This window comes from Eulemur rufifrons, chromosome 9 (assembly GCF_041146395.1).
Source record: "Eulemur rufifrons isolate Redbay chromosome 9, OSU_ERuf_1, whole genome shotgun sequence".
NCBI lineage: Eukaryota > Metazoa > Chordata > Mammalia > Primates > Lemuridae > Eulemur > Eulemur rufifrons.
In genome coordinates this window covers 39737890-39765587 of record NC_090991.1, presented here as the reverse complement: position 1 = coordinate 39765587, position 27698 = coordinate 39737890, and the positions used below count along the sequence as shown (strand labels likewise).

General features: G+C 43.1%; 1 protein-coding gene across 2 annotated transcripts; it reads left to right on the top strand.

Annotated features, from left to right (window-relative positions):
• The first annotated feature begins 542 nt into the window (after positions 1-542).
• On the top strand, positions 543-26307 carry LSM12 (LSM12 homolog). 2 transcript variants are annotated; one of them, XM_069482675.1, is made up of 6 exons: positions 543-695; positions 1096-1360; positions 3072-3205; positions 19748-19857; positions 21276-21402; positions 22196-26307. In XM_069482675.1, the coding sequence occupies exons 2-6, from the start codon at positions 1237-1239 to the stop codon at positions 22286-22288; spliced, it is 588 nt and encodes a 195-aa protein (XP_069338776.1). In that variant the 5' UTR covers positions 543-695; positions 1096-1236; the 3' UTR covers positions 22289-26307. The 2 variants fall into 2 exon arrangements, with proteins under 2 accessions (XP_069338776.1, XP_069338777.1); XM_069482676.1 differs by lacking the exons at positions 543-695; positions 3072-3205 and having other exon boundaries at positions 1155-1320.
• The last annotated feature ends 1391 nt before the right edge of the window (positions 26308-27698 follow it).

Here is a 27698-nt window from a genome sequence, read left to right as displayed (position 1 = left end):
GCAAGGAAATAGTTCTGAACTTTGCTCAGGTTAAGTAATGCCAAGACTGGCCCTTTGCTTCCCTTTGCACTAGAGAATGGTCAACCTGTTTCTTATACGTGACGCTCCGAAATTTCTATATTGCGGGGTGGGTGGGTTAGGGATGGCAGTTAGTGGTGGTCGGGCTTGCAAATGCATCTGCATAGTACTTTACATAATGTTAAGAAAACTTTTGTATATTAGATGGACATTATATATCAGATGAGAAGGGATTTGGGGAGCCCAAAGCCCCTCTGCCAAGTCTCCCTTTGTCACTATCCCTGCATCTCATTCTTGCCTTTTTTGCCTGGCTTTCTGGGGAACAGGGTAAGGAAGGAGATTGGAAAGTGTCTTTGAGTTCCAAGGGTGATGGGTGGTCATGGGGAACAACCATTTATTAAAGATCTCCTACATGTCATGCATGTATACATGTGATTTCATTTAAATTTCCTAACTATTCTATGAGGTAGGTATTATTATTTAATACAGTATAGCAATATACAGTACCATCTTTGGAAACAGGCAGACTATGTCCTTGACAGTTGTGTGATCCTGGACAAGTTTAGCCTAAGACTTAGTTTCTTCATCTGTAAAATGAGGATATTGATTCTTACCTCAAAGGGCTATTAAATCCTCAGTAAGTGATAACATACATGCCAATGTAGAAAAAGGATCAGGTAATTTGCTCAGGGTCACATAGTTTAGTTAAGTGGCTGACCTGGGATTCTGATTCTGGTTTATTTAACTCTGTAGTTAATGTTCTTTCCACTGCCACTTTGTAATTAGTTATGATCAACTTGAGTGAGTTTCGTTAAGTCCTCTGGGGCTCTGATTCTTCATATTTAAATGGGGACAATATGTTGTTATTTTATAGAGTTGATTCATTAAAACCTCTTGTGTTTAAGGTGTGCAGATAATGAAGACTGCTCCCTCCTCTTTCCCCTTTTCATTCCATGTAGGCCATTTATCCTTAACTTCTAAAGTGGACCCTACAAGCACTTATCCAAGTAGACGCAGCTGCACAGAAATTATTATTCAGATTCCCTTTTATTTTCTCTTCCTTCTTCGTCCACCTAGGCTTCCGCCCCACCCAGCGCCAGGCCACGCCCCGGCGTGTGACGCCAGCACGTCCCGCGCGTCGCGTCGCGGCGCTCACTGGGGGCCCGGCTTTCGCCCGCTGCTGCCGCCGCCGCCGCCGGCCGCGGCTGCTCTCCCAAGATGGCGGCTCCTCCGGGCGAGTACTTCAGCGTTGGGAGCCAGGTGTCGTGCCGGACGTGCCAGGAGCAGCGGCTGCAGGGCGAGGTGGTAGCCTTCGACTACCAGTCCAAAATGCTGGCTTTAAGTATCCTTCCCTACGTGGAGCCCGAGGCCGGGCCGGCGTGTAGGTGCGGTGGTGGGGGGGGTGGGGGACGACGGCGGCGGCTGGGGCCCTCTCCGGGCCTAGGGGCGACCGGCTACCGCGGCGCCCGGGGCGCATGCGCGCGGCCCTGAGCTCCCCTCCCCCTCTCGCGGCCCTTCGATCAGCTTTGGGGACCCTGTCTCTTACCCCTTGCCGGAGCTGGACCCCTACCGATGGTCGGTGGGTGGAGGGGGGCTTGACACGCGGATGGCTTTTCGTGGGGAACGCTATAACTGGAGCCACAGTGATTAGAGGAGGGGGTGGTGGTGGGAGGGGGCTGGTGGATTGGAGCCCGGATGGAAAGGGGGCGAATAAAATCTTACAGGGAGGGGGTGTGTAGGATAAGGAACTGCTAATAGGGCAAGGGTGTGGAATTTAGGAGGGGGTGCCTAGTGATAGGATTTGACCCAAGAAAGGGCGGTGGGATGGTGACCAAATGGGCCTTGCCTGGTTTTGGGGAGAGTAACTGCAGGGCAGAGTTTGTATCTGAACTGGAGATAGTGGCTTTTTTTTGCTGATGTGTGTGTATGTGTGGTGCTGTATATGGGGAGGGGGCGCTGATTGTTAGGGTCCTCCGTCATTTGGAGATTGCTGTTTGGGGGATGTTTACATTAGAAACCTGGTCCAGAGAGGGCTTGCCACGTTTTTCAGGGGCTTATGTAGGGATATGTGGGTTACAGGTGAAGGAGTAAGTTCTTATTTTCTCTTGTTCAGTCCAGCACATGGAGTTCTGACTTTTCCGTAGTTGTGGCCTCCCTTTTGAAAGTAGCAGTGTTAAATTGAATGGAAGAGGTGGCCTGCTTCTTTGGGGGTGGCAGTGATTTCTAAATTACTCCAGGAAACTCATTCTTGGAAATAAAACACTTCCTTGGTGGAATAAATGTGTCACTGCTTCCCCTTTTATTTGAGCTACAGGTGGGTTTATTTGGATTTTGGGGGAGAAGTAATCCTTTTTGGGATCTTTCAAAACCAAGTTTCCTACTGAGTCTGCTACCTTTGAGTGTCAGGTATTTCATTTAACCAATAGTGGTAGATTTGTAGTTTAGGAAGATGTCCTCTGAAACTAATTATACAAGAATGTTGCCTTTTTTTAAAATAGTAGGTTACACCTGGAGCAAATAACCCTTTACATTAGTGGTTTAGGTGGAAGGGTCTCGGAAGTAGGGATTACTCTACTTTTAATTGGCATGCAGTGAGCTCTTAGTAAATGTTGGAGAATGAGTGAGTGAATGAATGAATGAATTAACTAGTTGGGTCACCTCGGGTGAGTTTCTTTCCAGTGCTGTAGTTTTCTCTTCTGCAAAGTGGGAAATCTCAAATCTGAAAAAGTAAAAGAGCACTGTACAGGTATAGAGAGAATTATACCAAGAACAGAAATTACTGGCTCTTCCATGTGGTTCATAGGTTCAAGACAAACAGTATGCATAAGGCATTAAAACTGCCATATGCTTCTCCACAAAACTAATAGAGCAAAGGTAGCAGAAACCCTTTTGAGGCTTCCAATTTTGGGTAGTGTTTGGGTGGTTCTTGTGAGATCCTCTTGCTCCTGGCATACCTTTTACACAAGCCTCGTGTGAATCGTGTTTGCAGTGCCCCTTTTGTGATGTCACTGCCTCTGCTTGCCCTATTTTCCTTAACTTTATTTTCTCACCAGAATGTCCCTCTTCCAGTGGAAAGCCCAATCACGCAGACATCTTGCTCATAAACTTACAGTATGTTTCAGAAGTGGAAATAATTAATGACCGAACAGAAACCCCTCCTCCCCTAGCATCACTCAATGTTAGTAAGGTAAGGACTCAAGGGCAGGTCTGGCTCTCCAAAATTGTGGGAACGATGAGTCTCATTGACTCTTGTAGATACATACATTGTTGTCTATTTTTCATTTAAGTATTGACTTACAATTGCTTGTTCTGATGTCTTTTTAAAAAATATGTTTAGTTTTTGTCTTTATTCCTCAATATCCTCAGTAGATCTTAAATATCTTAATGCCCAAGTAGTTGAGATCTTGCTTTTGTCCTTTGTGAAAGAGGGCTTTTTTTCTTTCTTTTCGACTCCAAGTTGTCCGTGCATGAACTTCTTGTGGTGGTGGGTTTGGGTGATGGTGGTGCCTGTGAACCTCCTGAAATTGCGTCTTTGTGAATGTATGTGCACATGAATATACGTGTTTCCTGGGTGAAGATCTGGAGTGTTTTTCAGATTCTCAGAGGGATTCATGACCTGTAAAAGTTTGAAAGCCACTGCCTTAGAGTTTCATTTTATGTTTGAATAAACATATCTTTATGTTTAATAAATACATGTCTTTATGTTTGAATTTTGAGATCTAACTCAGTTAGATGTTTAGGATATTTTAATCTTATATTACTTTTTATTGTAACCACTAGATGAGCTGGGAGGATATTTTAATTTTGCATGCACAAATTGATGGCTGGGAACCCCGTAGTCACTTTTGTTTTTTGAGACAGGGTGTCACGCTGTTGCCAAGGCTAGAGTGCAGTGGCGTCATAATAGCTCACTACAACCTCAAACTCCTGGGCTCAAGTGATCCTCCTGCCTCACTTGGCCTTCCAATTAGGTGGAACTACAGGCACATGCCACCATGCCTAACTAATTTTTTCCATTTTTTGTAGACGGGGTCTCATTATTGCCTAAGCTGGTCTTGAACTCCTTGCCTCAAGTGATCTTCCTGCCTTGGCCTCCCAAAGTGCTAGGATTACATGTGTTAGCCACCTCGTTGTGCCCCAAGTCACTTAACTCTTCCATTCAGTTAGCCAAAGTTTATGTTGATCAGCAATAATAATGCCCAAAACTCTGTCATCATAGCCTGTGCTGTCCCCTGTACTTGGAACACTTTTCTTTCCAGAATGACTGGACCCTTATCCATCGGGACTTGGTTAAATGGCATCCCTTCCAAGAAGTCATCTTTGATCACGCAGGCTAAATTAATTTGCCCCATTATTCTCTCTCATAGTACTTTGTCCTTCACAGCTAAGGTGACCATATCGTTGACAGTCCATCCTGGGACATTTTTGAGCATAAAGGGAAGTGCTTTTATTTTACACTGGAACAACAGGTAGTATACATCAGTGTGTCTTGTGCAAATTGGGATGTAAGATTACCTTATAGCTTTTTTGTAATTATAATCGTATATAGTTTGTTTACTTGTCTGATGTCTGTCTCACCAAACTTTATTCTGTGAGGATGGGACCCATACCTGTTTTGTACACTATTGACTATATAGAACCTGGCACAGAGTAGGTGTTTAATAAATTTTGTTGGATGAATAAGTTATGCCTTCAATTTTAGTAACAGCTGTTTTTCCTTAAGTTTCTTGAATTAGTGTGGAAGTTTTTCCCTCTGGAGGAAGCTTATAATAATGTATATATTCTCTTGTTTCTTTTGGGAATGTGGTGTATTCGCTACACTCAGCAAAGCAAGGAAACTTAGGCAGTTGAAACCATAGAGGGTGACTGAGGCCAGTGAACGTAGTTACCTCAGATCTGGAGCTCCCTTCTTGTCAGATTCCGGAGAAATGCCACATGTTTTTTAGTGATGGTCAAGGACAGATCAAGAAGGGTCTTGGGTTTCATATTGAAGGCTGTTGTTGTATGCAGGATGTCCCATCTTGGAATCCTAAAGATTTTTTTGAAACTCTGGCTTGGTGAGATACCTCCTACTGGAGTATAAGAGCTGTTTGGGTGGTCTTTTATTAGCTCATGAAATTTTATTTGTTTGTTTATAAATAAATAAATAAGACAGGGTCTTGCTCTGTTGCCCTGTCTGGAGTACAGTGATATGATCATAGCTCACTGCATCCTCCAGCTCCTGGGCTCAAGTGATCCTCCTATCTCAGCCTCCCAAAGTGCTGGGATTACAGACATGAGCCACCATGTCCGGCATATTAGCTCATGAAATTTTAAAAAATTTGAATGAAATAATTTATCTCTGGTATATTAAAAGAGCAAAATAGGTTCTGAATTCTCCTTTGGTGTTTTTTGTTTGTTTGTTTTTGTTTTTTTTTGTTGTTGTTTTTTTTTTTTTTGAGACAGAGTCTCGCTCTGTTGCCCAGGCTAGAGTGAGTGCTGTGGCGTCAGCCTAGCTCACAGCAACCTCAAACTCCTGGGCTTAAGCGATCCTCCTGCCTCAGCCTCCCAAATAGCTGGGACGACAGGCATGTGCCACCATGCCCGGCTAATTTTTTTTTTCCTATATGTATATTTTTAGTTGGCCAGATAATTTCTTTCTATTTTTAGTAGAGATGGGGTCTCACTCTTGCTCAGGCTGGTCTTGAACTCCTGACCTCTAGCGATCCACCCGCCTCAGCTTCCCAGAGTGCTAGGATTACAGGTGTGAGCCACCACGCCCGGCCCTCCTTTGGTGTTTATAGGGTATGAGAATTCTGTCACTGGACCTTTGGTGAGTAGTAAAGATTATCTGAAAGAGGGATGATTTTCTCAAAATTAAAAGATACCAGTTTCTGCCCTTGTGATCCAACAAGTGCCACCATTTAGAGGGGCTGGAGTGTGGTGGGTGGGACTGTTTAGTAGGAAATAAGAAGTAGTTCTTTTCTTATATTTGACCTCAAATATAAATAGCTTTTGGTTATTTAGTTTGTGAATTATCTTTGCCTATAGGATTTTGTTTTCTGCGAGTCAGTTTTAGTTGTTTACTAGCATTGTTGTAAACTAACTGTTTACCCACTCTTTAAGAAAGCAGCAGGAAGTAAAAGCTTGGGGAATACCAGAAATCTTTTCTTTTCTTACTCAGTGGCCTGCTTGCCAAGTCTTGAAAAAGGTTTACTGGGAAGAGGAGTCAGAAACTAAAAACTAAAATTAGGTTGGAGGGCTCTCTTTGGATTTTATTTATTCATTCTTCCATTTGCAGAGATGTTTATGAGTAAGCTATATCAGTTTTCCCTTGAAGTCAACCTTTTAGGATGCTTTATGATTCTTCCTCGGAGATTCACTTAGGATTAGAGCCTGCTGAACTGAAAACGGCTAATCTGGGCAGCTGTTAATATGTTGCTTGAGTGACATGAAAAGTTCATCTGATTTTTAAGAGCGTGGATCTGGGGTTTTCTTAAAATGGAGGATTGTTAAGCATGTGGAAAGGAACTAAATGTCTGGAAGAAAACTGTTGAAGTGTGTAGTGCTTCAGATACTTCAGTCCGGGGGAGTACTACTTGTGTACTGTACCTTCAGTGGAAGATATCATCATATGTTGGCGCATCTTGCGCACATACTAAGTGCTCTGCTTAATTGAATTGTTGATACAAACTGGATATTTGTTTACCCCAACCCAGCAGGAAATGGATGAGAAGGCCTTTTAAAGGAAATACCTAATAACAAGCAGTTCAACTTGAGAAGGTATAAGCTAGCAACTTCTTGGAAATTGTCCTGCTTTGCTTTCGACTGGCAGTTTTGCTGCAGGCGAAGAAGTCTTATGTCTATCCCCAGCAGGATGTACGAGGAAGAGGGCAGAGGACTTTGGGAGAGGACAATGGGGTTGCAGAAGGGGAAAGTCTTGAATATCATTTTATCTTCTTCATAGTAACATTGTATCCTGTTAAAATGTTTGATAAGACAGAAGTATTCCAATAAAGTACAAGAGCATACCAAAGCCAATCATAAATGAGGTTCAGGTTATTCACCATTGTGGCTCATTCTTTGTTTATTCTTTCATAGAGGAAGGCTTAAATACTACTTGAAGAAGAGAGCCCTAGGACCCTCATGGTAGAGTAAAGTAGGGTGTTTTTAACAAGTTCCTTTGAATTGACTCAGCATCTTATACTCTGGGGATAAAGATTGCCCATGGGTTGTAGTCCTCTCAGGAGATGATTTGGGACATGTCAGCATTTACCAGGGCTGCTTTTATGTAGCATTTATCAAACATTTACTGAAAATCTATTTTGTGCAAAGCATCGTGGTACACTCTACTGGGGATCATACCTGACATTTTTCTAGTGCTTTATAAAGCGCTTTGACACATCTCATTTCATCCTCCATCCACTTTGTGTGATCTTTAGAGTTTTTTTTTTTCTTTTAGTTTAATGGATAAGAAACCAGGTTTATCACTGTAAGTGACTTGTTCCAGATTATATGGGCAGTAGCGTGGGAACCAATGTTCTTATGTGTCATGCCCTGAACTAGCAATAGGTAGATATCACATTTAATCCTAACTACAATGCTTACAGTGTGGATATAGTTGCCATCTCACAGAAGAGTAAACTGAGGCTCAGAGAGGATGAGTGATGAGCTTAAAGCTCTGCAGCTAGTAAGGGATAGAACTGGGATTTGAACTCAGGTCTTATGTTTTGACAGCAATCCCATGTTTTTCTTACTTTTGCATGCTTAGCCCAAGGAACTTGTAGAGTAGTTTGGGGAAATGAAGGGAGTACCCAGATATCTATAATACTAAGTAATGTTTCTAAGTAAAGAGAAAGACCTATGTTGTGTGGTCAGGGGCAGGGTAGTCTAGTAGAAAGAACCTAGGACCGGACTAAGCAGATCAGTCTCTAAAGTCACTTCTCTGCCTCCTAACCTTACTAAGCATCATTTTCCTTGCTGTAAAAATGGACTAATGTTAGGACTTATCTCATAGAGTTGTTATGAGATTTAGGTCAAGTTGATTAGAACAGGCAGATGTTAGTTTATTTCTCCCAATTTTTTTTTTTTTTTTTTTTTGGAGACAGTCTCACTCTGTTGCCCGGGCTAGAGTACCATGGCGTCAGCCTAGCTCACAGCAACCTCAGACTCCTGGGCTCAAGCAATCCAACTGCCTGAGCCTCCTGAGTAGTTGGGACTACAGGCATGCGCCACCATGCCCAGCTAATTTTTATATATATATATGTGTGTATATATATATGTGTGTGTGTGTGTGTGTGTGTATATATATATGTATATATTATATATATATATATTTTTTTTAGCTGTCCATATAATTTCTTTCTATTTTTAGTAGAGACGGAGTCTCGCTCTTGCTCAGGCTGGTTTTGAACTCCTGAGCTCAAACAATCTGCCCGCCTCGGCTTCCCAGAGTGCTAGGATTACAGGCGTGAGCCACCGCGCCTGGCCCTCCCAAATTTTTTATCCATAGCCAGCTGATGCTCCTTGATAAGGACAGGAGGGAGGGCAGTGAGACATAGGGAAGGCAGCTAAGAACACTGATGCTGTTGTAGTAGGTCCTCACTGAACTTTGTTGGTAGGTTCTCAGAAACTTCGACTTTAAGCAAAATGACAGATGATGAAACTAGTTTTACCGCAAGCTAATTGATGTAAATAAAAGTTCCTACGGCACATTTCTGGTCAGAAAAACATCACCAAACTTCTAAATAAAGACCCAGATATTACATATTCTAATATTAAATATTGAATTAAATGTGAGCTATACGTGCATTTAAGGAAGATTAATAAAAGATAATTATCCAATTTTTGTTGAACCATTGAGTGACAGCAGTTGTAGTGGTGGGCTAAACCAAGGCATAAATATTTAGAAAGTGAAAATTGTAAGGAGCACCTCCTTCCACGATGTAATTCAAAAATAATAAATATGGCAGGCTTGCTGAGTGCTTTTATACCATGTCATTTGTCATTGTGTATTTGTATGATTATCATACACTTTGTTTGTTTATTTATTTATTTATTTTTTTGAGACAGCGTCTCACTCTGTTGCCCGGGCTAGAGTGCCATGGCATCAGCCTCGCTCACAGCAACCTCAAACTCCTGGGCTCAAGCGATCCTCCTGCCTCAGCCTCCCGAGTAGCTGGGACTACAGGCATGTGCCACCATGCCCGGCTAATTTTTTCTGCATATATTTTTAGTTGTCCATATAATTTCTTTCTATTTTTAGTAGAGACGGGGTCTCGCTCTTGCTCAGGCTGGTCTTGAACTCCTGACCTCGAGTGATCCACCCGCCTCGGCCTCCCAGAGTGCTAGGATTACAGGCGTGAGCCACCGCGCCCGGCCGCTTTGTTTATTTTTGAGACTGGATCTTATTCTGTCACCCTGGTTGGAGTGCAATGGCGTGATCATGGCACACTGCAGCTTCGAACTCCTGTGCTGAAGCAGTCGTCCAGCCTCAGACTCCTCAGTAGCTGGGACAACAGTTGTGGAGTCACTGCACCTGGTTTGTTTGTTTGTTTGTTTTTTTTTGAGACAGCGTCTCACTCTGTTTCCTGGGCTGGAGTGCCGTGACGTCAGCCTATCTCACAGCAACCTCACAATCCTGGGCTCAAGCGATCCTCCTTCCTCAGCCTTCCGAGTAGCTGGGACTACAGGCATACGCCACCATGCCCAGCTGATTTTTTCTATATATATTTTTAGTTGTCCAGCTAATTTCTTTCTATTTTTAGTAGAGACGGGGTCTTGCTCTTGGCTCAGGCTGGTCTCGAACTCCTGACCTCGAGTGATCCTCCCGCCTCAGCCTCCCAGAGTGCTAGGATTACAGGCGTGAGCCAGTGCGCCCTGCCTATCTGGCTTACTTTTAAATTTTTTCTAGAGAGAGGGTCTCACACTCCTGGCCTCAAGTGATCCTCGTGCCTTAGCCTCCCAGAGTGGTGGGATTACAGGCATGAGGCACACCGTACCTGGCTGATTATCATAGACTTGACAAATAACAATAATTTATATTCATTCATTGATTTATCAACCGCTTATTCCACTTCAGGGTTGAGGGTGGCCAGAGCCTATGCTGGTAGCTCAGGGCACAAGTTGGGAACCAACACAGGATGCCATTCCATCACAGGGCGCGCTCATGCACACCCCTACACTCCCTGAGACTGGGACAATTTAGACATGCCAGTTTGCCCAATGTGCACATCTTTGGGATGTGGGAGGAAATTGGAGCGCCTGGAGAAAACCCATGCAGACATGGAGAGAAAGTGCAAACTCCACACAGACAGTGGCCCAGCCAGGAATTGATTCTTTTTCCTCATCAATGTTATAACAAAATGATGTTGAACGAAATGACATTATTCAAGGATCTGCTGTGCTTTGTCAGTCCTCTCCAGCATTGGATCTGACATTCAATCAGAGTTTGGAACTTGCCAGCCCAAGATTGGGGAAAATCAAAACTGTACTGAATACCATTAATATGTAATATCTTATAATTGAAAGATGTTTTTAAGAGACCTCTTGTTAGTGACCAGAATTAACATGAATTTCCAGGGCAGTTATAGGGTAACAAAGTTAACTGAGCACTTGCCTGTGTACTGAAGGTTAGAATGAGCAGTCATAGAACCTAGGAGGCTGTGCTTCCCACCTCTGAGATTCTTAGGAAGGAACTTGTTGACACAACCAAGGCCAACGTGTGTACTCGTTTGTTCAGATGAATGCATCCAGTGCATCAAATGAGATGTAAGTCTTATCACTTTGTTGAGTTGGAGGAGATGTTAGAGGAAGGGGCAGTCAACATGAAAAGAGACAAAGCATGGGAAATTGAAATCCACAGGTAATACAGAGTTTAGGCATTCACCTCCCTTACCAGACCACTGACTGATTTGTTAGCCTCTTTTATCCATTTATTACCCATTTGACCATTACTGACAAGCAGTGAGTGATAGAATCGAACCAGGAAGAAGAGATTCAAAGAGCTTATCATCAGCCGCTGGTAGTGAAGAAAGAGTTGGCTGCCATGGATAAAATGGTATCTGGGGGTGGAGGGGCTTGGTAAGGCTGAAAAGGTAAAAAAGTCACAAGGTTCACTTTTAAAAGAAACTGATAGAGTTTACCTTTAGGTATGATGTCACACTGAGGGAAGAATTGACTTTTTTTTTTTGAGACAGGGTCTCACTATGTTGCCCAGGCTGTAGTGCAGTGATATGATCATAGCTCACTGCAGCCTCCAACTTCTGGACTCAAGTGATCCTCCTTCCTCAGCCTCCCAAGCTAGAACTATAGGTGCATGCCACTATGCCCAGCTATTTTTATTTTTTGTAGAGATGGGGTCTGACTTTGTTGCACAGGCTGGTCTTGAACTCCTGGGCTCAACTTATCCTCCCGTGTTGGCCTCCCCAAGTGCTGGGATTACAGGTGTGAGTCACCGTGCTCAACCTGACTTTGTTTTTGTTTTGAGTTCTATCAGTTTGACAGGTAAGATTCAGCATAACGTTATGACTTTCTGGTGATTTGAGGGTTAAACCCAAGTATGAGTAAATTCCTGGGGTAGTTGATAGCTACTTTGTGGTCTATGTTTGTGAACCTAGCCTGTTAGCAGGACCCTTGACCATATCTTGACCCTGATGTGTTAATGTATGGAGGGGTATTCCTGTACTCCCAGCTACTCAGAAGGCTGAGGCAGGAGGATCGCTTGAGCCCAGGAGTTTGAGGCTGCAGTGAGCTGTGATCGTGCCACTGCATTCCAGCGTGAGCGACAGAGCATAGACCTCATCTCTTAAAAAAGAGAGAGGAGAGAGAGTATTTTAACTGGTTCAGTTTTCTGGCAGAGAACAGGCTTGAGCCAAAAAAAAAAAAAAACCCAAACAAGTGGTGCAGTCAAATTCTAGCAGTGGAATTTGAAGACTAGCTTAGGTAAATACCAGAAACTACCCTGGAGATTGAAGCAAATTGTACAAATCTAAGCTGGAAAATTAAAGGATGTATACACTGTGCCTAAAGTGTGTTGTGGTAGGATACAGGGAGTTTGAAGAACTGCAATCTTTTTACAGTTTACAGGGCTGCTAATGAATCCTGTGACCACACTGTTAGTCACTTAACCTCTGAGAACTGTTTTACAATTAGTTCTGTGAACCTCTAATAGTCATTGTTTCTTCTTTTATCTTCCTTCTAGTGTTCCTTTCCTTCCAGGTGCTGGGAAATGTCAAGATGATTAAGACACTGCCCTTGCTCTCAGGAATCTGACATTTGCTGGGAGTGGTGAGGGACAATAGCACTTAACTCGGTGTTAATGGAGGTAGGAGCAAGGTGCTGTGACAGCAGATAGCAGGGGCAGCAAAACCTTTTCTGTAAAGGGCCAGATAATAAATCTTGTTGGGCTCTGTGGGCCATATGGTCTTTGTCATGACTACTCAACTTTGCCTTTGTAGCAAAGCAGCCATAGACGATATGTAAACAAATGGGCATAGCTGTGTTCCAGTAAAACTTGACTCAAACAGGTGGTTGGCTGAATTTGGCCCACAGGCTGTAGCTTGCCAACCCTTGGCACGGAGTAGTGAGCATTTTAGGGAAGTCTTCTCAGATGTGACAATGAAGGAGGGGTTTGAATAAATGGCATTAAAGAAAAGTTATGTGGAATCAAGCAGGTTTGGGAGTGCTCAGTTAGTCCATTTCTATAATTTAGAAACTTGCTTTTCTGTCACTGAGCTGAACTGGAGGTTGTTCTCTGAAGGGAGGAAAGAGATTATTAAGGGCCAGTATTTATTTATTTTTCAGAGCACATGTAGCACTTTATTTTTCATTTGACAATAAAAATTTTTATATATTTATGGTATGTATGATGGTGTTTTGATGTATGTGTACATTGTGGAATGGCTACATCAAGCTAATATGCATTACCCCAGTGGGCAGGTGAGTGGGCTAAGTCTCAGGAGAGGTTACATGTCTCATGCGCAGGTTTGTGTAGCTTGTGAGTGGTAGGAAGGGGTTGGAGCTGGAGTCTCTGTTTTGGGGTACAAGGAGGTGGCTCTTCCATTCTGCTTTGCTTTCTCTACTCTCTTCAGAGCTCAGGAAACGACAGTGCATGGCTCTGTCACTGAACAAAATCAGTTCTTTTATTCCACACGTGGAGCCTCCCATTTTGGATGATAAAGTTAAAAGCATTTTCCAATTTATTATTCCAGTTATTTTTTGGAAGATATTCTCTTTAGGATTTATGACCTTCTCTACCAGCTCTTATAGAAGGTGGGTACCTATGTGAGATGTTGGATATATTAATTTACTTCCCTGTAGTAACCATTTTACTATCAATATGTATCATAACATGTTGTATATCTTAAATATATACAATAAAATTTATCTTTAGAAAGAAAAAGCAACATGAGCTCGGTGGTTAAAGGAAGGTTAGATTACTGGGTATGGATTTTTCTGAAATGACCCACAAGCCACCTTCTCTGCTAATAATAATAATGTTGTTATTAGAGTAATAACAACTAATATTTGTACAGTGCTTTACAGCTCATTTAGTGCTTTTTTTTTTTTTTTTTGTCTCCCTTAATTCACGACCATGCTGTGAGATGGCTAATTTGAGACTAATTTGAGCATGCTTTCTCAGAGATAAGTTGTTGAGGTCAAATTTCAGCTTACATCCCAGCCAGTTTTCTCTGGCAGGGCCACATGGTAGGTAGTTTTGACAACAGTACTTGGTTTCAGGGTCTCAGGACTAGGAAATTATTCTGTTGGTGTCCAGGAGGTTTAGTTGTCTGTTATAGCTATGAATAGTGTTTTGTGACATAATTACAAATAACTAACAGAAACTATTGACTTTTTTTTCTGTCATTCAGGCTGGAGTACAGTGGCTTGATCGTAGTTTATGTAGCCTCAAACTCCTGGGCTTAAGTGATCCTCTTGGGTTAGCCTCCTGAGTAGCTGGGATTACAGGCATGAGCCACTGTGCCCAGGGTGACTTTGTTGACATCTAGTTTTTATTTTAAACTAGATTGAAGATAAAACATTGCCTATAATGTGTATTGACTGGGACTTGAATCTGGTTCTGTATTATGTGGTAGCAATATGATGTTTTTTTTTTTTTTACAAGTATCCTGTAGAAACCTGGGATTGAGGTAATAATGTGGCTCTCTGGATTTGCAGAGTGTTTTTCATGATAACTAAGCACATAACGTACTTTAGCGTTCAAGTGCAGGAGTCTACTCTAGTCTTGGAACATCCGAAAATGATAGATCCAGGGCATATCCCTATGCTTGTTGGCCGGAGATGCTTTCTCACTCGGGATCTGTTCTCTTTGAAGTATCCTGTGAATTACCCTTAACAAAAGAAACAAAGGATGTTCTTGAGGTTTAGGGTGAGACTAGGGCCCTTTTTGGAAGAGATGCCCTTCATTAAAAAGGCAGACAATTATGTTCTGTGGTGGGGACATTATCTGGTGTAAATGCCAGAATGTACTGATTTTAAAAAGGTGGTATCTGAGTCTTACAATATTTTCTCTTTTTAAAATACTTTTTTCTTTTGCATTCGAATTTGTAAGTATTTTCAACAATAATTTAGAGTTCTTTCTTTTTTTTTTTCTTTTTAAACTTTCGTTTTTTATGACCATCTTGTTTTTGTCAGGCACGGACCTGTTTCTTTTAAGTGGAACTGTTTAAGTGTAGTACAGTGGTTAAGAACACACATTCTGGGAATCAGACTGCCTGGGTTCACATCCAGACTTTACCACTTGTTGCTTGGCAAACTTAGGCAAGTTTCTTAATAGCTGTGCCTTAGTTTCTCCGTCTATCAAGTGAGAGTATTTTTATTACCTGTTGCATAGGATTATTGTAAGGATTAAATGCTTTAATATTTGTAAATTGGATGGCTTGGTGCCTATGTTGGTAACATGGTGTAAGCTGTCACTCAGCCAAGAAAGTTGGCTCTTAGAATTTTAGTGTTCACTGCCAAGCATCTTTGGCTCTACCATTATTCCCCTACTCGATTCCATGTGGGTTTTTTGTGTATGTGTGTGTTTTGGTTTTTTGTTTTGTTTTGTTTTTGTTTTTTCTTTTAGAAGCGTATCTGAGATTTGGGTGTTTTTTTGTTTTTTTTTTTTTTTTTTTTTTTTTTTTTTTTGAGCTATGGTCTTGCTCTGTTGCCCAGGCTGGAGTGTAGTGGTGGCGTCATCATAATTCATTGCACCCTGGTACTCCTGGGCTCAAGTGATTCTCCTGCCTCAGCCTCCTGAGTAGCTGGGACTACAGGGATGTGCTACCATGCCCTGCTAATTAAAAAAAAAATTTTTTTGTGGAGGTCAAGTCTTACCTTGTTGCCCAGGTTGGTCTCTAGCTTCTGGGCTCAAGCTATCCTCCCGCCTCAGCCTCCCAAAATGCTGGGATTATAGGCATGAGCCAGTGCAGCCAGCCTGATGCAATGTTTTGATTCATTGTTAGATATTCTAGATAACTTTAAGTTGAGTACTGTATTTTTTGAGTTCGTTAACTACCGAGTTGTAAGGAACAGTATTTTATTAGAAATGCTCAGGAGCTTTCAGCTAGGGAGCAGGGAGACTTGGGGATATTGATACTTGGAAGAAATATTTTTGAGAACTTGTTTGTTGCTAGCTAAGAATGAGGGCTTTCCAAGAGCTTGTCCCAGATTTGAAACAGAAGGAGCAAACAAGGGCCCTTAGGAAGATAGTTGCTCTCAGCCGCTCTGTTCTGCCATCCCTGGGCCTCCACCAGGTTTCAGGCATCACCAGCAGTTCTGGGCAGCAGCTGCAGTGCTTCCTAACCCCTCTGTGAGGGCAGCTGGTTGGAAGACCCAGATACACAGGGAAGACAAACTGACAGTGGCTCATTGGAGTCAGTAGGTCACACCCAGCAGGTTCCTCTCTGGATTCTCTGCTTCCCTTTTTGTATCAGCTGTCTCAGCCTGTTAAATACTTGTAGTGGGAATCCCTCTGGATTTCCCACCACACCTGTGCCTTCCTGGTCTGGGTATGTGGAAACAAGATGGCCCAGCTGGTGACTAAATAACAAGATGAAGTGCATATTGCTTGGATTTTGTTGTTGTGGCTTTTTCCTCTTCCCCTCCATGTCACTGAGCAGAAGAGGTATGTACCCTCGTTGTTCATTAAATCAACATACTCAAGGGTTACCCAGCAGCAGGCATGATTAGAAGCCTTTTAATATTGATGTGCTTTGGTATCAAGTTCATGCACTTTTCTCCTTTGCCCACATCAAGGTGCTATGTATAAAATGGGCACAGGAGGAGGCCCTGGTTAGTATACAAGGAATGACTTTGTTTTCACTGGGAATCGTACAGAGTGAAAGGAAAGGCAGGTAAGTGCAGATTGTCATGTGCGGTCATTTCAGTTAAGCCACGCACATTGGTAACAGATTATTTGTAGCTTTGCCTGAACTCAATGTGTTCTTTTTTCTTTTTTGGAGAACAGGCATAGAAGTGTATTATTAATGTGTACATGGGGAAGACTACAGGGTGATTACCCTGAAGCCAGTGTGTTCTTAAACTTGGTATCTTTTATTCTTTGGGATGCTAACCAGTTAGTGCTTCGGTTTTGAGTGGTAGTGAGGCCAGCAGCTATCATATTGGCATTTAAAATGGGTGTAGCGTGGGTGGTAGTCATTGAATTTTTAAAAATTGCAATCCTGATGACCCTCCCAAGCCTAAAAGGCACACCCTGCATCTTCTCTACTGAGGGCAGCTTTTGTTGATTCCCTCTGGTGGTTTGACAGTAACCCATAAACTTACTAACTTAGAATAATTGGACCATTTATAGGCGTACAGTCATTTACAAAAACATGTGGGAAAATTTAGATTTGTACAACAGCTAACTTGAGTGTAGAGTGATAATCATTTGCTTTACAAAAGAAGGCTTATCCACATTCTTCATGAGTTTTCATGCCCAAAAAGAGCAAGATAATCTCTCTCCTCTTCTGATCCCAATTTTTGGAAAGGAAACACTTCTAGATTCTTTTTGTGAGAGCAGTCTGTCCCATGCTTAATTGATGTGATCCTCTGTAGGAGAAATTTACCCTACCTGTACAACTTCCTGGTAAAAGCAGATCCCTGTAGCTGAATATCAGGTTGAAGCATTCTTCAGATTGCCGTGAAAATACAGCCTATAAACTGACAGGTGGAAGTTTCAGGGTTTGCAGTGAGTCCAGATCCCTAAAGCAGAACTGCAGATTGAGGATCCTGGGGGCAAATTGAAGGACATAGTCAGCATGCACTCATTTCTGCTGACTTTTACAAGCCCCCTTACGTCATTCAGCATTTGGGATCTGTTTGCATTAAAGTTAAAATAGAGAATCTAATCCATTCTCCTTTGCTTTCAGAGCTTTTAGAGACTTCACAGTTGGTATTTTAAGGGGGCAAGGGGGTGTACATTTTGAAATCATTGTTCTATAATCAGTGTGTCATTGTTACTCAGACTGTCTAAACTAAATAATCACTTCTGGCTGAGATTTATATCCATTTTATTCTGCTTCTGGCAAAAATTCAAAAGTGCCTCTTCTCCCAGCTTTTTTTCCCCCCTCCTCTAGCTTAATTTGTCAGTTCCATTCTTAAACGATCTGCATAGATGCCTGGTTTTCTGATCCAGTTCCTCTCTTACTAAATGGGGTGATGTTATATTTTTAAGCTACTATGTAGGTGACAAGGACATTGTACTCTTTGAGCACTCAGACTATCTAGTCAACACAAGCTTTATAGAAGCAGCTTTGACCCAGCATTGGGAGATGATTTTGGTTTTCAGGGATAAACACTTTTAAACAGGATTGAGACTTCAAAGTGAGATTCTCTGTCCTGCTCATGAGGTTAATGCCTGCCTGACCACCAGCTGCTTCCCAGGAGCTCTGCTACCCTCCAGTTTTTCCTTTTTCTTTAAGGACTTCAGATTTTCTAAGGGGTTGTTTGGAAGGTGAGACTTAAGGAAACTCCTCTTTATTACCAGGGTTTTCTTGGTGCCTGAGTAAGTGTTACTTGTTGCTTAAGATACACCGTCAACAGCTGTCTTTCACTAGACACTGAGTGCTGTCAAGCCATGAGGCTTTCTTGTCACAGTTGGAATTGCTGCTGCTCTGAATGCTGTCAGCCCTGGACATTATTTGTCTGTAGTGTTGTAGCCTGGTGGGGTCAGGGTGGCAGCCATGCTTAAAAGATTACTTATATGTCGCTGCTGTATTTGCCCATGTCTTGGAGACCATGTGAGAAAGGAGCTCTGGCTTCAGATCACTGCAGAGTTTTGCTTTTCTTCCCTCTCTTGCCTGTGAAGGCTGAAATGACCACACCTATGAGGTAGCCCTTCTGCGTTCACATCCCCTCCTCCTTCCTCAGACAATCCTTGAAACTTAAGCAGAGATGAGACTACTCAGCTTCCCCTAAGTTGATTGCAGGCCCCCTTTTTTCCTCTTCATAGTCAAACCTAAGCTTTAGTAAAGTGGTTCATTTTACCAACAAATAATTAGACACTTTTACTTTTTCCCCTCTATAAAAACTGTGTTTGGTTTATTGTTTGAGAGGTCACTATAAAAGCAGCATATAAATGTTTCAGGATTCCAAGCATCTAGGTACTTTTGGAACATTGTTGGAGGAATAATCCCTCTTTGTATTTAAGGAGCTGATGTTTGGGGACAAATTGCTCACATGTGTTTGCGCATGTGCATTTAGTGTGCTGCAGCATCATTATACATGGCTGTTTATATTCGTGGATCTGAAAAATCTCCAAATCATTTGTTTGACTTTTAGGTGCATTATTTGCCTTTCATTTGTTTTAACCACCTTGGCCAGCATGTTATTTTGTCTTATACTCAAACAAATTTCTACTTCTGGAGTCTCTGGCAACCAGCAATGTAGGGTGGGGACCAGAAATGTGCTGGAGGGTCCATATGCATTGAAGGGTAGAGGGTACCTAATGTTGGGTGGAATTTACTAGATTTTAGTACACTACCAGATTTTACTAGATTTTCTTTTGATCAGTTTGTGATTGTTCCACCAGAGGGCAGTGAAGGAACAGACACGAGATAGAATTCAGACCTTTCCTTTTCCTAAAGGGCAGGATGGGGTTGCCTTCAGCTCAGGTAAAGATGAATGATACCGGAGATTAGGTTTACTTGAGTCCCGGCTCCCCATAGATAATGGTGCTGGGAAAATAGAGTCTTTAGAACTCCAAATTGTGGTTTGTGAAGGTTTGGTATACATTAATTTTTAAACCTGAGGCTCTAGTACAGTGGCTGATAAAAATTCTTAATTTTCTCCTTGAAATAGAAATGGACGTATTACCTTTTATCTCTGATCGTCACTTCCCATCACATCACATCACCCCCCAGTCACACTCTATAATGTTACCCTGTTTTATTTTCTTCCTAGCACTTACCACGGTCAGAAATTATCTTGTTGATGCCTTTGCTTACTTGTATAAAGTCTGTTTCCCCCACCCCTCTTCAGGCTGTATCTCTAGCATAGTGAGTGTCTGGCATGTGGGAAGCACTCAGTAAGTTTTGGAAGGAAGGAATGTTTGCTAGAAATAGCAGTAACAGTTCAGGTATGTTGTGGATTTTTTTTTGGTTTGTTTCACTTTTCATCTCTGAGAAAATGGAATCTCTCCTCCAAACCAGTCCTTCCTGGCCTCCTTTCCTCAGCTTAGATCCTGACTGTTGGGAAGAATGAAGATGAATGCTTTTCTGAGTCTCTTTCCTCTCTCCCACCCTAGCTTGCCAGCAAAGCACGGACAGAGAAAGAGGAGAAGCTGAGCCAAGCCTATGCAATCAGCGCTGGTGTCTCCCTAGAGGGCCAGCAGCTCTTCCAGACCATTCACAAGACGTGAGTTGGGGGAGCAAAGGGTCCCTGGCAGAGGGGTGATGCTATTTGGCTGTGCTGTCTGGTGGCAGACTTTTGGGTGGTGGTCTTCCTAAAAGTCTCCTAGGGAAGTGGGTAGCATTGGCAGTATACCAGCATCCAGAGCTGTGGGTGCATGTTGCCACCTTTCCACACAGAAGAATAGTATAATCATGGACAAGTCATCTTCTCTGGGCTTCAATTTCTTGTCTGTACTACTTAGTTTTGGATTACATTATCCCTAAGAGTCCCTTCCAGACTTAGTAGCCCATAATTTAGAACAAGTGATGTCTTTCTCTTCTATTATTTTGTTACTCTTGTACATTTCTCTAAAAGCTGAGACAGTTTTAGTAAGGGAAACTTAGATCTATATTACTTTTCCCAATTGTAGATTGAAATGAACACAGGGAGTTAGGGAGAGCAGAAGGCCACTTCTTACCACCTCTTAAAAGGCATTTTGTCACAGCAGAAGTCATTTGACTCTCCACTAGCTTCCCTAGCTGCTGAAAAACTGGAACATTTGACACCCCTTGCCCCCCCGCTGCCTTCTGTTACCCTATTTAACCAGGGTCTGGTGCACAGATGGCAGCTGGCATCAGAGCTGTTTGAGGCCATGGTGTGACTGTCTGAACATTTACAGGTATGCAAAGGAATCTCTTAGTAGCATCAGCTGCCCCGGGGTTCCCCAAGTGTGAACTGGAATGCGTTTCCCAGTCTGGCAAGTGCCCAGCTGTCTGATAATTTAGCGGGGCCAGTTTGAGGAACGGCTCCCATTGTAGGTGATAGGGGGCAGAGTATAGATCACAATAAGATGTGTAGTTTGTTTTCTTGGCTTTGTAAAGGTGATATTTCTCCCTAGGCCAAGGGTTGGCAAACTACTCCAGTGGGCAGATCTTCTCATTTGTTTATGTATTGTCTGTGGCTGCTTTTGCACTCCTGTGGCAGAGTTCAGTAGTTGTGACACAGACCATATAGCCTGCAACGCCTAAAATATTTACTAAGTGACCCTTGATAGAAAAAGTTTGCCAGCCTCTGCCCCGGGCTGTTATCTAAGTTGAATCTAGTGGCCTGAGCCTAGTTGTCTATTTGTAACTGAATTTAGTTTGCACTTCTGGGTTACTGTCAAATTTTTTGTGGTTCTGCAGGTCCCTGATGCTTCAGAGTAACAGTTCTGGGCTCTTCTTGGAATAATGTGCATGAGTTTCATTGCTTTCCTAGCCAGTGGTGCCCAGGCATGTTTCTTGGCTACTCCTGTCTAGGGGCTGCTGGCATCTAGTTGTTGGCTGAGTGGTGAGCTGGGAACTTGGGGCCAGTCTTCTGGAGTAATTTATTACTCCAGAACAGGCAAGAGGTGCAAGGTGCCCACAAGAGGTAACATTTCACCTGTTCTCTTTTCCTTCCAGCATTAAAGACTGTAAATGGCAAGAAAAAAACATCGTAGTCATGGAAGAAGTTGTTATTACACCCCCATATCAAGTGGAAAACTGTAAAGGCAAAGAGGGGAGTGCACTGAGCCATGTACGCAAAATAGTAAGTAAAGGAGCTGGGAAACTGTAGGGGAGAGAGGGTTCTTCGGCCTTTACCCTCCTCCAGCATCAGAGCAGGACATTGTGCTACAGTCCCTGCCGCCTCTAGCAGCCCTGCCTGGCTTCCCTGTTCCCTACACTGGGGCTTTGCCGCTGTAGCTTAGACACTTCCGTGGGGATGGATCCAATGGGCGATGTGGAATAAAGTGAGTGGTTGATCCTGTGTCCTTTGCCGCGTGGCTTTTTGGAATTAGCCAGACCATTCCGTGGTTTTGGGCCTCAACAATTCCTCTCGTCCCAGGCTGGGTTCTTCTCAGCTGCAGGTGCCCTTCTAGGGCTGGTTGGTATAAACCAGTTGCTATTGGTGTCTCTTATCTCACCTGACTTACTAGATTGAGTTATAGCATTTGTAAAAACAAACTTGAAAAAAAATCACTCCTATCCTTTTTTTTTTTCCTCTGAGGGATATTGAGAGACCAACATTGTAGATGTGAAAAGTATAAGACTAATTCCCCACCAGCTGTGCATTCTGTACTTGTGTAAAGAAGGGAGGAGTAGTTTGGGCCATTTTAATCTCCCCTCATTTTATATTTTAGTTTGTAGATTCAATTTCTAACCAGTCTTAGTGGAAGCTGCAGAAAATGTGGCTGAAACAAGAGGGCCTCGCCTGCCTATGGTTGGGAAGGGCGAGGGGATCTGAATAGGGGCACGGGGGCTGTTGAAGCCTAGACTGGATTGTTTGGGAAACCTTGCCTGCCTGTCTCCGTTTCTGACCTAGGTCGCCTAATCTCTTCCAGGTTGAAAAACATTTTAGAGACGTGGAAAGCCAAAAGATACTGCAACGTTCACAAGCCCAGCAACCACAGAAGGAGGCTGCCCTGTCATCCTGAGTCCATACACATGGAGGACTCTTCCAGCATCCAGCCAAGGAGGCGGTGGTGGTGGCTTCAGCGGAGGCAGGCCGGGGGAGGGAAGGGATCCTATATGTCCTGTTGGCTCTTGTTAACAGAGGGTCAGCATTTCCAAATCTTAGACTTGAACAAACAAACACCCAACAAAAAAGAACAAGAGAATAATTTAAAAGTTGAATCATTACTTGACTAACAGACTTCGGTCCACCATGTCCTTTTCACAGCCCCCTTCTGGAACAGTCACCTTGTTAATTTTATTTTTGGAAATTTCTTTCCTGCTCTGCCCTTTTACTTCTGACTTTCCTTTCCTAGTCTGTTCCTGCCGTTCTGTTTTTATAAGTGGCTACACTTGCCTTCCGAGTGATTGAAAGAAACTTTTACATCTTTTCTTCCAAAATAAAAGTAACAAGCTGACTGTGATTCTTAAGTTGAGACCAGAGCAGCAGACAGAGGTCTCACTTTAATTTTTTCTTTTGTTTTTCTTTTCTTTTTTTTTTTTTTTTCTTTTTTTGCACAGGGCATGGCTTGAATTAGTTTTATTTTTCTTAACTTTAAATATATATATGAAAATATATATTAAAATGTTCTCTAAATATTTTCTGCTTCTTGCAGGTCTCTTTTTACTAGATCATGGCCACTCTTCCCACCTCATCCCTCTGAAAATAAAAATGTATTGCCCTCCCCACCCCCCATAGCCAGGCAACTAACTTGAGTTCACAGCACGAACCTCCTGCAGCACTTCATAGAGCCAGTGTATGCAGATGGGATTGGCCTTTGAGGGTTCCTGATGGCTTTTTAGTCTTTTATGTGTATCAGTCTCACATTTGGCCCAAACCTCAGGATTCTCCCTCTGCCTTTTGTCTTACTTCACGGTACTAGAAGAACCTCCTTACCATTCTCTCCTAATGGGAGAGTCAGCTGCCCTTTCTCCTGTGCCTCTGCAGGAAGGGCTCTTTTGCATGGCACATCTCAGCTCCTCCTCCTTGAGGGATGGTTTTCTTTTACAAGAAACCTGGAGTCCATCTACCCTGACTTCTCTTGAAATCCATATCCAGAGCCACAAGCCCAGGAAAAAGCTTGGGTGACCTACAGTTTCTCTTCCTCTGCCATCTTCCTGCTGTTATGCCCCACCTCTACCCCCCTTTAATTTTACAAGCTTATGACAGTTTGTATTTGCTCAGCCAATGGGCAGAAAACCTAGAAAGAATTTCTGGACTTTAGCCCACCAATTTGTCTGGTTTGACTAACCTGCTGAGAGCTCAAACTGGCATCCATTGCCCCTGTGCCTTCAGGCGGACTCATGGGGCAGAGTATGCCACCATTTGATCATCAGGCACTGAGTGGGATATGGGTGATGCTCGTATGACTGGCTAGAGCTTTGGGGGTGTGGTGGGGGTTAACTATTTTTTTGGCCATGATCTCCTTCCCCTTCCTTTTTTTTTTTAATTAAATAAATGGATCAAAATTAAATAATTCAAGCCCTGCCTTCAAAATGAAATTTTTTTTTTAGTATTGTTTAGCAAAAACAATAAAACCCAAATTTTTTTAACCATCACTCATGTCTTGGGTTTGTGCGTACTTTAGAGGCCTCAGATGGAGGGGATCTGAGGCATCCAAGGAGGGTGTGTCTGTCTGGTTTGACCTTCCTCTCTAGACTCTCTGCTTCCTGCTTTTCACCCTCTCTTTTCAGCCCCCGAGCATTCATCCAGGAATACACTGCCAAGTGTTTACTTTCAGCAGGGGATCCAGGGTTTGGAGTTGTGTGTAAGTGGAGTGTGGCGGGAAAGGTGTGGGAACCTACATGAGGGCATTCGTCACAGGACTCTTTGGAGGCACAAATGATAGGAGAGCTGAGGGGTAAACTCATGTCCCCCTGCCAGTGGTCAGAACTTGATAACAACTGAGCCTCTGATTTAGTCTGCATGGGAATGTACACTTTTGGAGAAGGTGAAAGAGGGAGAAGAGAAGAGACCGTGGAAGATCTGGAAAACCTAAGAGGTGTGGATTAAAGGAACGACGGTGATTTAGTTAGTGGGAAACAGCAAGCTTGAGAGGAAACTCTTGTGTCGTGTGTCCCACACCTTCACTTTCCTCCCTGTTAGTTTCTAGGTCTGTGAATGGGGGAAGTGGGTAGCTACTAGTTTTGGCAGGAAGCCCTTTTGACTCCTCAGATTTAGTTTCTAAAATGATTGGGGAAGCTGGATGCGATGGCTCGTGCCTGTAATCCCAGATACTCGGGAGGCTGGGGTGGGGGTGGGAGGATCACTTGAGGCCAGGAATTTGAGACCAGCCTGGGCAACAGCAAGACCCTGTCTCTTAAAAAAGAAAAAACAAGTACCTGGGCCTGGTGGTGTGTGCCTGTAGTCCCAACCATGTGAGAGTCCGAGGCAGGAGTATCGTTTGAGCCCAGGAGTACAAGGCCGCAGTGAGCTACGATCATGCCACTGCACTCCAGCCTGGGCAACAGAGTGAGACTCTTGTCTCTTTAAAAATAAAAAAGAGGGAAGTTTAAGCAGTTCAAGAGGTGGGGTTAATATGGTTGAAAAGGCGAGCAGAGCGGTATAGAAGAAAGGACAAGGGCTTTGAGACATAAATCACTGGGTTCAAATCCTCATACCTCCATTTGTGACTGGATAAGTCATTTCATTTTTCTGAGCCTTAGTTTCCCAACTGTAAACATGGAAATAATACCCATATCCTAGAATTGATGTGAAGGTTAATAAGATACTTAAAATGCCCAACACTTAGAAGTTGCTTTGTAAATGTTAGTGTAAATAAATGTTAGGTTGCTCCTTGAGTGGTTGAACCTGCAGGTGAGATTGGATTAGATGATTTCCAAAAGTTCCAGCTTTGTGCTAGAAGCCTTCGTTTAGATGGCATTTTAGCCTCATACATTGAGGGTAATGTGTAAAGCATTTGGGAAGATCTGGTTCAGGCAGGGTAGGGGCCTCAGAACCCTACCCTCTGTCTCTCACAGATCTTCCCCCTGCTCTTTCCCTGGAGTCCTTGAGGAATGCCATAGATTATAATTTGAAAACCACTCGTTTTTCAGAAAGAAAGAAAATGAGTTCCACTGAGGCCAAGTGACTTGTCCAGAGTGCCCCAGTCATGGCATAGCTGGAACAAAATCCCAGGCCTTATCCAATCATGGGCTCTTAATGCACTGTGACCTTCCAAACTGATGGCATGTGTGTACTGCTCACTTTTGTTTGCCAGGTTTAAGATGAAGCACAGGAGACTGGTGAGAGTGGCAGAAATTGCCCCCTAGATTGAAAGGACACTGAACTGTGGAAGAGTGTGGTGCAGAGAGCTTGCATCTGTGATGCAGCGTGTCCAGGTAGTTCTGCAGTGTCTCCTTCCTCCCCAAATGCACACACCTCTGTGTCCCAGCACCTGAGACCTCCCCACCACTGCGTGCACATGCCTTTGGGGTTACTGCTACTTAGACCATCCTATCATTTATTGATGGTAAACAGCCTTACTGCAGTGAGTTGACAACGAATCTGCTGTTTTAAGTCTGGACAGCTCATTGCTGATTTCTGTTTGGTGTTTTGAAAATTGTTCAGGCACTTCACTATTAGTTCAATGGCTCCAGCCTGGGAAGCACTGATTGAGGGTAAAGGTTCCTTGACATTTTTGAAGCGAAGAATGTGTGTGTCAAAATCTGTTCTCCCATAAGACAGACTGGTTAAGGAAGTAGAGGCATTTTAGTCACACACAGGTTACTGTAGTGAGAATGTGTAGGGCTGGAAGCTGAAACGTACAGATGAGTGTTGGGGACAGTGGCAGTAGTTAAGAGTGTGAGAGGGAGCTGGTCACCTGGGTTGGAGGGTGGTTATGTTTACATGGTAGATATGCTGGAGGCACATCACTGCTGGAGGCCACTGGTGCCAGAGAATTCCCCTTTAAGAAACTTGGAAGGCCGGTGGTGGCTCATGCCTGTAGTCCTAGCACCATGGGAGGTCGAGGCGGGCGGATCCTTTGAGCTCAGGAGTTTGAGACCAGCCTGAGCAAGAGCGAGACCCTGTCTCTACTAAAAAAAAAAAAAAAAAGAAGAAATTATCTGGACAACTAAAAATATATAGAAAAAAATAGCCAGGAGTAGCCTGTCGCTCCAGCTACTTGGGAGGCTGAGGCAGTAGGATCGCTTGAGCCCAGGAGTGTGAGGTTGCTGTGAGCTAGGCTGACGCCATGGCACTCTAGCCTGGGCAACAGAGTGAGACTGTCTCAAAAAAAAAAGAAATTTGGAATCATGAGCATGTACTGCCCGAATTTTAGGGGTTTAACACAATGATCAGATAAATAGCACAAAGTACCTCCAGGTGAAAAGGGGATGTTACTGGGCTGCTCTAATGAAGTTTCAAAAGGAATTTGTTCTTTTATATTATAAAAGCCTTACATGGCTCATTATAGAAACACTAGAAAATAAGGCAAACATTTTCCATCTACCCCCCAAAACATTAATGTCTTTTATATCCTTTTACATTCTTTCCTATACAAATCATGTTTTCTAGGCCGGGCGCGGTGGCTCACGCCTGTAATCCTAGCACTCTGGGAGGCCGAGGTGGGCGGATCGTTTGAGCTCAGGAGTTCGAGACCAGCCTGAGCAAGAGCGAGACCCCATCTCTACTAAAAATAGAAAAGAAATTATATGGACAGCTAAAAATATATATAGAAAAAATTAGCCGGGCATGGTGGCACATGCCTGTAGTCCCAGCTACTCGGGAGGCTGAGACAGGAGGATTGCTTGAGCTCAGGAGTTTGAGGTTGCTGTGAGCTAGGCTGACGCCACGGCACTCACTCTAGCCTGGGCAACAGAGTGAGACTCTGTCTCAAAAAAAAAAAAAAAAAAAACAAATCATGTTTTCTAGAATGTCAGAAGAAACTTGCCAACTGGTTCCTCATCCCCAGTCTACAAAGTTATTAAATCAGTGGTATACTCCAGTTTGCTGGCATTTTAGAATCGATGTATTAAAAAGGTATGGGGCTAGCTGATCTCTAAAATTACTTGTAACCTCAGTGATCCCTCCTACCTATCTTATCCTATAATGCCCTGCTTCAGAGCCACCTGCGAAGCCATCCTTGACAACTGGAATGGAAAATGATCCCTATAATAATTTGTTTATATCACTCATGTCATGTGGCACGTATGACTGCCTTTGAGTTTTTGGTTTACATTTATCTTTAGTGTTCTAATGAGGAGTCTTGAAGCTCTAAGGCAGGGAAAATGACATACTCAGTTTTGCATTATTCACTAGTACCTTGCTGCTGATAAGACTGAGAGAGTTTTGAAAGTCAATATAATAACTGGACCTGCCTGAGCCAAGATGAAAGTAATCCAGACTAGGTTTTGAAGTTCAAGTTTGGAAAGAGGACAGGGGACGACTGA